At 40.9% G+C, this 13,705-nt stretch overlaps 2 protein-coding genes across 3 annotated transcripts in view; both read right to left on the bottom strand.

Moving 5' to 3' along the window:
* Positions 1–9,105, bottom strand: part of LOC100723486 (zinc finger protein 709-like) — a 95,442-nt gene extending 86,337 nt beyond the window's left edge. The window contains exon 1 of the mRNA XM_063243062.1: positions 9,034–9,105. Coding sequence (XP_063099132.1) covers positions 9,034–9,036 — 3 coding nt within the window. The 5' untranslated portion in view covers positions 9,037–9,105. The remainder of the gene's footprint in view (positions 1–9,033) is intronic.
* LOC100722928 (zinc finger protein 431-like) overlaps positions 1–9,162 on the bottom strand; it is a 30,603-nt gene extending 21,441 nt beyond the window's left edge. The window contains exons 1-2 of one of the 2 annotated variants that reach the window (XM_063243061.1): positions 9,034–9,162; positions 8,515–8,600 (exon numbers count right to left, since the gene is read on the bottom strand). Coding sequence is in view for 1 of the 2 variants with exons in the window: in XM_013146403.3 (XP_013001857.2) it covers positions 9,034–9,036 (3 nt within the window). In the remaining variant the exon portion in view is untranslated. The remainder of the gene's footprint in view (positions 1–8,514; positions 8,601–9,033) is intronic. The other variant, XM_013146403.3, reaches the window with a different exon arrangement.
* Between the last annotated feature and the right edge of the window lie 4,543 nt (positions 9,163–13,705).

Below are 13,705 nucleotides of genomic sequence, written 5' to 3'. Positions count from 1 at the left end.
AGAGTGATTCTTCAGCGCACCTGGGAATGCAGATATTGCTTCCTGATTCTGACTTCATTTCTATAGCTTTACTTCAACACCGTTATTCTTTTCTTTCTAAATTTCTGTGGTAAAGAGGTGGAACTCAGATCCTTGCATATGCTAGGCAAATGCACTGCATGCAATGATTTCATCAGCACTCAACTTAATTTTTTGAGTGTAAACCTCTTAATATTAAGATAAGACACTTATGTATTCAAGCATCTGCTAACAAAAAGTTGATGCACTTTCTGTTTCTTTTTCTGAGGAAAAGTGTTCTGACTGAGTAAATTATGAAGAAAAGCACTTTACTTTGTCCCCACAGCCATGAGAGCGTCAGGCTGACCTCACCAGGGATCTGTGTCCTCCAGTGTCTCACACCAATGTCTCTCCTCAAACTTTAGGAACAGAACAGCTGCAGTGCTGAGTCAGTGCAGTGACAGGGACCCAAGTTTCACTGTCGTTTACAATCACATTTCCCACTGTTTTAGAGAATCCCGGCTTCCTCCATCAATCTGCTCTGGAAAACTATGTTCCTTATCTGAGGTCTACTAAAATTTTATGACAGATTACTTTGCATATTTTTCTCTAAATTAAAAATAGAAAAGGCAACAGAAAAACACATTTAAACAATATCATATCTTATGAGTGTTTCTTCACCTTAAAAATAAAACAAACATGGCAACTTCTTTGGAATGAAAACATTTAGATATTGGCAGCTATTAAAACCATGCTTGCCACTAGTCCTGAGGCAAATGTTTGTCACAATAAAATGCCTCAAGGGAGACTACAGAGAGAAACATAGTAACAACTGTGCTGAGGACCTGAAGAAAACCCAGTTACTGAAACTGCAAGATGCACAGTCATGTTGCAGCGTGCCTGTCAGTTTCTGCAACTATGAATAGTCCAGGTGCTTTCTCAGCCCACTTTTGATTCTGAACAAAATATTTCATGTTCAGTAAATAATGAAAATGTCTAGTCTGGCTCAGAGTTCTGGGCTGGAATTTGAATCTGCTAGTGGCCTTTTCGCTGACAGAGGCCTGAGGGCATCACATGGAGAGAGTTTGCAAGTGCAGGTAGTGCCCTCCTCACCCTCCCCGTTCCAATTTCCACAATCAATCACAAGGACGCCAAGAAAATTGCCAACTTCTAATCGGCTCCTAGACAACTCAAATGTCCATATGTACACAGATAATGCTTCCACCAATATGCCACTGTGAATTAGAATTTATCATGAATTTTAAATGAAACAAACCACATCTAACTACAACTGTTTCCATATTATTTGATAACTACTATCTTAGACATAGACCAAGACTAATGAAGACAAAAAATTACACATGAATGTGTATATTGAAGATAATTAAGGTAAGATAATTTAGATAAAACAAGGAGTCAGAAAAGGATCAGGTCCAAGATACGGCCCCTTCTGAGAGGAGGGGAACTGGGTCTGCAGGTGAGGGCTGCGCCGAGAGAACCCAGGATGCACCATGCAGAGGCCAGGCCAGGACCACGGCCTCACTCGGGTTAACAGCTGCTCAGAGTTGTACTGTGACCAGGGCTGTCATCTCAGGAAAAGCCAGATAAAGGTAACACCTCACCCCTGCTCCTCCCAGGAATGCCTTTGTTCTTTTTGGCACCAACAGTTAGAGATAAATCATAGTTAATGACTCCTGAACCATGAATCCTTGCTACAAGACTTGTGTATTACACCAATATTAGGTAAGCAGTCGCAGTTGTAACACAATAGGTTGTATTTAGTTTCACTCAAGGTAACCTACATGATTTTACAGTATAAAAAATCCCAAGATGTGATTTTACTGTATACAATGCGCAGACCCTCAGGTGCAACCCACTTACACATTCCCTTCTGCTGGGGAGTATTTTTTTCTTTTATAAACTTTTTAACTTGCTGGCTGCATCATCTTTTCCATTCTTTGATGACATGACATATGAATTCACACATTTAAGAGTCCAGAATGCACTTTTTTGGAGGTTCTCTATACAGATCACCGTGGCCTTAAACTAACTTTGTAGCCCTGGCTGTCAATTATAAAAGCTAAAAGATAGAACCAACTGAAATGCCCCAAAATCAATGAATAACCATACATTTAAGCTTCTTATATTATTCATAAAAATTAATAGCTTACCAATAAATGGTATAATGAAAATCCATTTTGGAAATGTCATTCCAAAAAGTCAGACAGAGAAACAGTGCTGAACTGTCCACTTACACAGAACAGCCAGGATGAAAATGTACAGTGCACAAGGTAACCATTCACTCCATGTACTGGTACCATAGGAAATAAGGAGGAAGAGTTTCTTTAGGTACAAAATAAAATATTCTAAATGGACAGGGCTGATGACCGTGTGTGTGTGCATGTGTGTTTCTGTGTCTGTGTGTGCATGTGTGTCTGTGTGTGTGTGTCTGTGTGTGCATGTGTGTGTGTGTGTTCTGAGTACCAGGAATCGAACTCGTGACCTTCTGCTTGCCAGGCAGGCACTTGTGACACTGAACTAAACCCCGGGCCGACCGTGTACATTTTTAAGTGACTGAGTCAAATAGTACATTATATTTTACTGAACCTAGCACAAAAGGCAATTTCTACTTAATAATAAATGGAAGAATCTGGAGAACTAGTTGCAGAGCAATTAATAATAATGAAAAAGGACAAATTTGGGGAGAGGAAGAGATGTGAGGGGGAGGCAAATTGAAAATGAAGGGGCATGAGAGCAGCAAGTGAAAACGAGGAATAAAATAAGGAAAATAATAAGAAAGAGAAAGGACAGAGAAAAGAAAAACTATGAGAGAAGGAAATAAAAGGAAAAACACAGGAGGTGGGGCCGTGGGGAGGGGAGAGGAGAGACAGGAGAAGAGGAGGAGGAAACAGGCCAGTGAGCTGTTAGTGACTCAAAACTTCAGGTGAGAGTTCCATGGAGAAGCCTTCTTCTATGTTCCTTCTGACCCCTATCTCTAAGGATAAAAGTAACAGGATTTTCACATTTCCTGTTGGAATTTACAGTCTCCTGTGAATTTAGGATTCGGGTTGGACATAACTGACTGTTATGGCTCATACACTGTGTCAACCTGAGAAGTTTAGAAGTTTAACTGAGTGGCTCAGCAGGGAGCCAGAATCCCACTTGGTGGTAAATATCCTCATCCTATGCAGTGGGAGGACACAGACATTCTGTGAGTGCTACACCCTGCAGAGGGGCGGTAGTGGCTGGTGTACAACGTAAGGGAGGAAAAAGGCTTGTTTCCTTTTGAGCTCTGGCTGCTGCCTTGAAGTGCTGCCTGCGTGCCAGGCCGCCCTGCCTTGCAGCCAGCTGACTGTGGACTGAAACCTCCAAAAACTGTAAGCTAAATACACCTTTCCTTCCTTAATTCAGGGTGTTGGGTATTTTGTCCCAACAACAAGAGAAAACTAACCAAGAGGCTGTCAAATGAGGGCCAGAGAGCTTGCCAAACACAGACAATTATATCCATAGATATAATTCTATGGATCAGAATTCTAAGGCAATGTGCTGTCCCTCAGCATGGAGCCCTGAAGGTGGCAGATACAATGAAGACAGAGCAGGGGACAATGAGGACTAAGCAGCTCATGAGACCACGTGCCTGATGAGCTTTTCAGCTCTGCACGGGCCCCCTCATGAGGGAAAATGGGGCAGGGAGAATCTTAGATGACTTTAGAGTCACACAAGGCCTCACAGAAACCCACTGTTGTCACCATAACTGAACAAACACATCCCAGGAGACAGCCACAAGGCAGACGCTGCCACAGAGGCTAAAGTGTGTACTGTAGTTCAGAGCTGGGCAAACAGGCAAGTAGTGGGCACAGCCCACGGCAATAAGCAAGAACGGAGCGCAGCAGAGGGAAAGAACAAGCTGCTCTGGGGCGCCCAGGACACACAGGTGATGCAGAGCAGAGGCACAAGAGGCTGCCACCATGTGTGAGGACACTGGACACAGTTGGAAGGGAGCTGCCCTGGGAAAGCCGAGAGGCCGCAGAGGACAGACTGGGACAGGGCTCGGTGCTTCTGAGCAGGCGGGGCTGCTGCTCGCTGGGCTCCAGGACAGGGTGAAGACACAGTGCGGACATTTAAACTGTGACACCAACCAAATGACAGTTTAATAACTTACATCCCTGAGCACTTAATAGGCATTAATTACACTGTCATTTTTCTCATCTACTGAGTCATAATTGCCTTGATGTTCACTATAGAGAAAGCTAAACATGACAGGAGTATATTAAATTCTCAAGCCACAGCCGAACAACTAACTGGGTTTTTTTAAAACACTAACTGCAGGAAAGAACATGCATTTGGAGCACTGCAACCAGGCACGGGGGAACTGGGTGCATTACCTTTCAGAGTGAGAATATTCTTGGAAACATATATTTGGTTTATTTAATAAAATGTATTTGCTGAGATCTCATTATTTTATTGATTATTTCAGTGTTTTGATGTATTTTTGACTTGTATATCAGCGTTCAATCCAATATCCTACTTCCCACTGAATGAAAAAGAAAAAGAGATGGGAAGGTGCTGTATACTTGCAAACTCTGCATCTCAGAAGACAAAAGCAAGGGGATCACAATTTAAAGATCGTAATTGGACAACTTACCAAAAGATGGTTTTTGTACAAAACCATCATATAATTTCAAATATTCCATAAAATTTCCCTGAAATTCAAGTATGAAACAGCATATTTTCACTCAGATACAAACTGACCTCAATCAATATACATACATACATGGTTTTAGTGGAAAATGTACCATCTATTAGAAATGCAACTAAAAGCTATTATTTCTAATTCGCTTGGAAATATTCAGAGGTATTAGATATACTTAGATTGATAGAAAACAAGAAATGTTTTCCCAAAAAAATCATTTACAAAAACTTTTGCTGTGACATAAGTTTTCCTTTAATTACAAAACACAAATATTAGCCGGGCGTGGTGGCTCATGCCTATAATCCCAGCACTCGGGAGGCCGAGGCAGGAGGATCTTTGCTAGTTCGAGATCAGCCTGGGCTACAAAGTGAGCTGCAAGAGAACAACATTTTGCAAGAAAACAACAACATTTTGCAAGAAAACAACATGAACAAACTAAGTGCAGTTCAGTGGTAAACTGCATGTTTACTGTAACTGAGGGGCACTATTACACCACTGCAGTAATAAAACAAATTAGAATTGTAAAATGATTCCTTTCCTATTATTTGTGCTACTTCTGTATTAGAAGCTACATAATATTTGTGTGGGTATTTTTTTTTTTTTGTCTTTTTTGAGACAGGGCCTCGCGCCATGCAGTTCAGGCTGGCCCTGAACTCATTACATAGCCCTGGCTGGCTTCAAACTTGTACTTGTACTCCTTTATTTCAGTCACAAGTGCTTTGGTTTCACGTGAAAGTCACCCTGCCCAGCTGAAAAATATATTACCTGAGATAGAAGGGAAAATACTGTGATCAACCCAAAGAAAGTAGGAAATTAAGTGCACTGAAAATGCACAGAGTATCACTGATTAATCAGATAACATTGTCAAGACTTCCTTAAATGTGCTGAATACATATCCCTTGCCTCATGAACACTGTGGACCCCAATACACTGCACATCACTAGCTATTTACTGTAGGTGTCCCATTGGTGACAGAGCAGTGACATCTGACTGCTGTCCACCAGCATGAGAAGATACTGTACCATATACCACTAGTGAGAGTAGTTTATTTCCACTAAATTTTTTTGTTGTTTTTCTTTAGAAGTAAAAAGAGTCATGCAAGTTACATGGGAGGAATATCCCAAAATATTTACTTCATGTTGAAAGAGGATCTAGTTCAACAGTCGAGGCTGGGCTTGGTGTTGTAATACTCCTGTCGCAGTCCCCAAGCAGCTGCAATTAAGTGTCCACCACCCAGCCTCTCTGATGCTTACTCCATTTTGGCACTGAAATCTGGGTAAATCATGGTGATTACAGAACCCATCTTGAACTATGTCACATGCCTGTTTTTGCAGCAGTGAATGGGGTGGAATAATATCAAAAGTCCTCCATAGCCTGAGCAACTGAGTAAGAACAGCTCTCAAAAATTAAAAAAGAAATATGGGGCCGTGCAGCTCTGAGCCAAATTCCAGCATTCAATCCCCAAACATGAAAAAACTTCAAACACTTTGAAATGTTTACATCTAAGAGAAATCCCTTCTCAATCTACTTAAATGATGATACCTATCCTATTATTCAACCTACAGGGTCAATTTCCTAATTTCAATTTTGCCTCAGTATAGGTGAACTAATCAGTAACAACGGACAACATATTTACAGCGTCTGTTACTAGCTCCCTGCTTTCTTCAGGCCTGTGACCTCTGACCCACTCTCAGGCCACGGCAGCACAGAATCCTTCAGTTATAACACCCTGATAATAATCTGATTTCATGGGAGGGTCAACGTTATCACTGCTGATTTTACCTCCTTTCAAAATTCCTGGTTGCCCATTTCCTTTTTCCTCTTTTGCTCCTCTCTACTCAAAAATCCCTTTTATTCCTCCTCTCTTCATGTGCCAGCAGAACCTCAATCAGGGATTCACCTCTACCTCAGTGCTGGTGTCCTGGAGTCCATCTCAAACAACATTTCAATTTTAAATCAATATGTAGAAAGAGTGCATGGACAATATCAATACTTTCCGGGACGACAGCCCTGCTCTTCCCTCACTGGCAGTGTCACAGGTCCACGCCCATGCAGATGCCCCAGTTCAAGGCGTCTCTCAGCGTGCGTTTAACACACAGCACTGTAAGAAAGTCGTCCTTAGCAAAAATTCTTCCCCCTATCTTAGTGTTGGGCATGATTTCTCTGATATTACAAACAGGACAAAAGAAAGTAAACTTTCAAAAGCTTCTTGGTGAGGTGAAATTTCTTTCAGGATAAGGTAACACAGCCAGACAATGGCAAGCAAGCAAGATGGGCAGGTTGCCTTTTATCCCTGATGTACACTGTCATCATGCCACTGGTGGAGTGTGGCCATGTGACGTAAACTGATTGGTGACATTAATGATGTCATGGCCTCTAGGCAGAGTAAATTCTGTGATCTGAAAAGCCCATACTTGCAAAGTTTTATTGTAGGTCAACAACCAAATACCCCTTGATCTCAAGTTTTCCAAAAACGTGAAAGAAGCACACGTACATTTTACCAAAAAATAATAGTATTACAGAAATTAGGATGCTTTTAAAATGGAGTTACTAGAATTACTTCCTTTGATAGAAAAGACTACCTATTTCCACGTGGGTAATAATTACTATCCCCACCATTTCCCACAGCATGCTAAGCTCTCTGCAATGCCTCATTTAAATAGTCTAATTGTAAGATTAGTTTGTTTTGCAACCTTATGAATAAGGCATCTAGCTTGGGAAATGGGCTGAGCCATATTGATGAGAATTAAAGTAAGAAGAGGTAGCAAACTATAGATAGAAGACAAACATTGAACTTCCTCAGGAAACGGGGAATGCAGCCTTCCCTACTGTACAGTGTCAGCGACTCTCCACCAAGGTCCCCAGTGTCCAGGAACTTCAAGTGCAAAATAACCACTTTTTCTCTAGAATTCCAGTTTCCTTTAAACCTTAGTAAGAAAACTTGCTTGAGAACCTCAGTTACAAGTGGCCATTTTTAATACACAGAACCACCCGTGAGAGGTGGACATTAAATAACTGAGCAATTGCTGGGCTCTGGTCATCTCCAACTAGCTCTGGATTGAGCAGCCACCTGGTCACCCACTCAAGATGCTTCCAAGAATCAAGGAGCTATTTTTCTTATTTCCAATGAAAATTCTCCTCATGCTGAGACCCATAGGGAAGGTTAGATAAAGGACTGGGCCCCCTAAGAAGCAGAGGAGACACAGACTCTGTGTCACAGCAAACAGTCATACTGACAGCCTGCAGTGTCACAACTGTGTCTGTGTAGCCAGTCTGAGGCTTCAAGCTCCCTTCAAGTAGGTGAATTGCCCAAAATGAGTTGCTAAACAAATTGCTGGAAAATTCCCCTAGAGCCCAACAAACTCAGCCCTATGGCACAAGTCCAGTAACCAATCACTCCATGATCCTTGGAGAGGGTGCAGATGGGGACCATGTTCTGGCAAACAGGTCTGAACCCCAGATTTGTAGGCGACTCCATTTTGACTGTCTCCACTCTCCTCCAGAGTGGGTTCGTGCCGCTTCTTCCAATACTTGCGATATGGTTTTGCTTGGCGCTTTCTTCCCTGATTCTCTACCTATTTCTATGTCAGAGAGAGACAAGCCCACAGAGGGTGTGTCTGCAGACCTGAGACCCAGACACCAGGGGCATCTTTCTTTAGTCTTAAGGACTTCATTATACAGGGCTGTGAGAGCATGAACTGTTTTTTATTGATGTCAGTAGGGAGCTGACATAAGTAACTGAGGTGATAATTGTTTGGGTTGCTGAGTGTGCCACATAGGAGTTCACTGCATGTTTGGGAAGCTCTCCTCCCGAGTCACATCACCTGCAACGTTAAGGCTTTTTTTGGCCATTCGCACCATCTAGTGTGAGGCTGGCAATCTGGGGAAACACTGGAAACTCAGGACTTCACTGTGAATAGAAAAAGCAGAGGTCTGAAGAGAGCAGGTGTGGGTCTGAGACCCTGCCTTGCAGCCATTTATAACCGTCACATCCCCAGCTCTGCTACTGAGAGCACCGAGACCAGGGACCCAGCGCCCGCAGCCGCACCAGCTCCAGGCCGCCCTGAACCAGGGCCGCCCCGAGCCCCGCTCTCCCCACACCGCTGAGGCGCTGCTGGGCCACACCGGACGGCACCGTGGGCCGGCAGTGTCACGGTGGGGACCGACTCACGGACACGGCGGTGACCCGGACCCCGCCGAGGGAAAAGTGGCAAAAGCCCCAGAGCCCGGAGGACCTCGGGGTCCGGAGCTCGGCGGGAGGCTGCGGCTCCCAGAGCCGGTTCCGGCCGCCTCCTCTCAGACCTCAGCCCGACCCCCTCCCTTCCCCGGCTTCCGCCCCGCACCATCACCACTGCGCGGCTTCCCGGTGTCCCCGAGTCCTTCCCACGCGGCCCGCAGCCGGCCGAACTCGCAGAACAGGGACACCAGCAGGTAGTCTGGCAGCACCGGGCTGTGGACAGGGAGTCACAACACCGGAAGTACCCGCCCACTCCGTCTCATGTGATTGGACAGTTCATTAAGCCCGCCTCTTTATCACTGATTGGCTTCTGCTCCACGCCCACTGTCCAGCGTGAAGAGAAAATTAACTCCTGCCTGGTTGCCTAGGTCTCAAATGATAGACTGTCGCCCAGGAACTTCTTCTTCTTTTTTTTTTTTTTATTTTAAAGAGATTAAGATAAAACAGGACAAAACAAAGCAGATCAGAACAGAACAATGTAAGCAACACAGTATTTCACTAGAAGACAACCTATAAAAACTACCACAATGTCTCTTTCTTTGAAATAGTTGAGTATAACTTCATATACAATAGTATCAAACATAAAATAGTATAAAAACATTCAAGAGAATGAGAGTATTACAGGGCATTCAAAACAAAATAACAGAAAACAAACAATGGCTACTGTATTATCTCATTTTCCATAAAAAAATTTGTTTATACTTCACATGTAATACAATCCAAAAAGACACAGCATGAGAGAACCAATGGAAACAGAAGAGCAAAAGCATGGTAGAACTTCAAAGTAAGACGATATTTTATTTCAGTACTGGCTATTATAATGACATGTTTCCCTCAAATTAGCTGTTCATACCTTCATACCTTCACAGTTAATAAAATCAAACAAACAAGGACCAAACCCATTACAACTAATGCGATCATTATAAAACTTCAAAACAATGTAATGGGGAATCATGATTACCAAAACTCTTATGTACTCTTACTATTTCTTACACGAGGGAGACTATACGGTATTTATACATGTGAGTTTCATTTATTTTTCTTACGAGTATGGTCTCAAGTTGTGCCCATTTATTATATCTCAATGTGATCCTTATTTATAGATGAGTAGTACTCCATTGTATAAAAATACCACAACTTTTTTTATCCACTCCTCAGTTGATGGACCTTTAGTTGTTTCCAAGATCTGGCTATTACAAATTGTGTTGCTATAAATACGTGTGCACATATACCATTGTAGTATGACACTTTCAGTTTTTCTGGGAATATGCCTAGAAGTCGAATAACTGGGTCAAATGGCACTTCCAAACCCAGGTTTTGGAAGAATCTCCAGACTGACCTCCACAGTGGTTGCACCAGTCTACACTCCCACCAACAGTGCAGGAGAGTTCCTTTTTCCCCACAGCCTCTCCGGCATTTGTTGTTGGTAGTTTTCTTGATCCTGGCCATTCTTTCAGGAGTGAGATGGAATCTCAGTGTGGTTTTAATTTACATTTCTCTAGTAACTAATGATGATGAACATTTTTGCATGAATTTCTTTGCCATTTGTATTTCATCATTTGAGAGGTGTGTATGCATATCAGATGCCCATTTTTGGATTGGGTCCTTGAATCTCGGGAATGTGATTTTTTAAAAATTCTTTATATGTTTTAGACAGAAGTCCTTTGTCTGAGGGACAGTTCAATAAGATTTTTTTTCCCAGTTTGTGAGTTTTCTTTTCACTATGCTGGAGATTTCTTTTGACATGCAGAAACTTTTTAGTAAGACGTGATCCCAGTTATTGATTCTTGGAAGTATTTCCTGTGCGGTTTGAGTCCTGTTCATGAATTCTCTACCTATCCCTATGTCTTCAAGGTTTTTACCCAATTTGTCTTCCAATAGATTTAGTGTTTCTATTTTAATATTCAGATCTTTGATTCACTGTGATTTTAATTTAGTACACGGTAATAGGCATGGGTCTAGTTTTAGTTTTCAGCATATGGAGAGCCAGTCTTTCCAACACCATTTATTAAAGAGACTGTCATTCTTCCAGTGAACATGTTTGGCCCCTTTATCAAAGATAAGGTGGTTGAGTGTGTTTTTAGTTGTGTCTTCTAATATATTCCATTGATCTTCAGCTCTGTATTTATTCCAGTACCATGTTGATTTTACAACAGTTGCTTTGTAGCATAACTTCAAGTCCAGGATTGTGATGCCTCCTGCCTTGCCTTTGCTGCTTAGAATAGCCTTTGCTATTCTAGGTCTCTTCTGGTTCCAGATGAATTTTAGGAGTGATTTCTCTAGATCTGTGACGTATGTTGATGGTATTTTTATTGGGATTGCTTTGAATCTGTATAACAGTTTTGGGAGAATGGCCATTTTCACAATGTTTATTCTTCCTATCCATGAGCAAGGGATGTCTTTCCATTTTCTGAGATCATCTTCAATTTCTTTTTTTAGTGTATTATACTTTTCCTTGTATAGGTCTTTCACTTCTTTCATAAGAGTAATTCCTAAATATTTCATTTTTTTGGTTGTTAGTGTGAAGAGTGTGGCTTCTCTTATTTCTCTCTCTGTGATTTTGTTGTTAGTCTATAGGAATGCTATTGATTTCTGAGTATTCATTTTGTGTCCAGCTACATTACTGAATTTATTTATTATACCTAAGAGTGTTGCAATGGAGTTTAGGGGGTCTTCTATGTAGAGTACCATGTCATCTGCAAACAATGATAATTTAACTTCTTCTTTTCCTGTCTTTACACCTTTTATTTATCTCTCTTGTCTAATTGTTCTGGCTAGTACTTCCCGTGCTATATTAAATAGGAGTGGTGATAAAGGACATCCTTGTCTTGTGTCTGATTTTAAAGTAAAGGCCTTCAATTTTCGGCCATTTAGTAAGATACTGGCTGTTGGTTTGTCATAAATGGCCTTTATTATATTGAGGTAAAGACCATCTATTCCAATTTTCTGTGAAGTTCTTATCATGAATGAATGTTGGACCTTACCGAAAGCTTTTTCTGCATCTATAGAAATAATTATGTGATTCTTACTTTTGGCTTTATTGATATGGTGTATTACATTTATTGATTTACGTATGTTGAACCATCCTTGCATTCCTGGGATCAATCCCACTTGACTGTGGAGTATAATCTTCTTGGTGATTTGCTGCATCCTGCATCCTGTTTGACAATATTTTATTGAGGATTTTTGCATCTGTGCTCATTAGTGAGACTGGCCAGTAGTTCTCTTTTTTAGTTGGGTCTTTCTCCGGTTTTGGTACTAGAGTTATATTTGCTTCCAGGAATGACTTAGGAAGAATTGTTTCCCTTTCAATTTTATTGATGACTTTGAGGAGTGTCAGCATTAAGTCTTCTTTATATTTCTTGTAAAATTCCACAGTGAATCCGTCAGGGTCTGGGCTCTTCTTTGTAGGAAAGGATTTAATTATGTTTTCAATTTCATTAATAGAAATTGGGTAATTCAGTAGTTTTACATCTCCTTGACCCAGCTTCATATGTTTCTAGGAATCTGTCCATTTGTTTGTGCTATTGAACCTATGGAAGTAGAGGTTTTTGAAATAGGTGTTGATGATCTTCTGTCTACAGAGTCTATAGTCATTTCTCCTTTTTTCATTCCTTATTGCATAAATTTAAGCTTTTTCTTCCCTTTTTTAATTAGGTTGGCTAGGGGCTTATCAGTTTTATTTATTCTTTCAAAGAACCAACTCTTTGATTCATTGATTCTTCAATTGTTTTCTTAGTCTCTATTGCATTAATTTCTGCTCTGATTTTTATAATTTTTTCTCTTCTTTTGGCTTTGGACTTCACTTGCTCTTCTTTTTCTAGATGTTTGATGTGTAGCATCAGGTTGTTTACTTGTATTTGTTCCGTTTTATTGATGTGGGAACTGAGTGCAATAAATTTTCCTCTGAGGACTGCTTTCATTTGCTTGTAGGTATTGTTCAATTTCTTCTTTAATTTCCCCCTGTGACCCTCCGATTGCTCAAGAGTGTATTATTCAATTTCCATGTGTTTGTGGGCTTTTTGCAGTATCTTTTATCATTAATTTCTAGTTTCACGGTGCTATGATCTGATAACATGCATGGGATAATTTCAACTCTTTTTCATTTATTTAAATATGTTCTGTGGATTAGTATGTGGTCTATTTTAGAGAATGTCCCATGTACCACTGAGAAGAATGTGTATTCTGATGTTGGATGGAACACTCTGTATATGTCTATTAAGTCAATTTGTTTACAAATGTGATTCAGTTCTGTTATTTCTTTGCTGATTTTCTATCTGGTTGATCTTTCCCTTGGTGTCAATGGTGTGGTGAGGTCTCCTGTTATAATTGTGTTATTGTTTATTTGATTTTTCATTTCTGTTAATACTTGCTTTGTATAACTGGGTGATCTGGAGCTTGGTGCATATATATTTAAGATTGTTATCTCTTCCTCTTGAAGTTTTCCCTTAACTAGTATGTAATGACCTTCTTTATCTCTTCTGATCATTATTGGTTTGAAGTTCACATTGTCTGCAAACAGAATAGCTACCCCTGCTTTGGTGGGGGATATGCATGTAGTATTGTTTTCCATCCTTTGACTTTCAGTCTGTGAGTTTCCTTTTGGGCTAGATGGGTTTCTTGTAGACTGAATATGGTTGGATGTTGTTTCTTGCTCCATTCTGCCCGTCTGTTTCTTTTAATTTGTGAACTGAGACCATTTACATTAATGGTTATAACTGTTATATATTGGTTTATTGTTGACATGTTATCTTTTTGCTGTTGCATCTTTATCTTTC

Source organism: Cavia porcellus, unplaced genomic scaffold, assembly GCF_034190915.1.
Source record: "Cavia porcellus strain 051 isolate PalLab524CR breed Dunkin Hartley unplaced genomic scaffold, mCavPor4.1 scaffold_33, whole genome shotgun sequence".
Lineage (NCBI taxonomy): Eukaryota > Metazoa > Chordata > Mammalia > Rodentia > Caviidae > Cavia > Cavia porcellus.
This window is presented reverse-complemented; position numbering and strand designations above follow the sequence as displayed.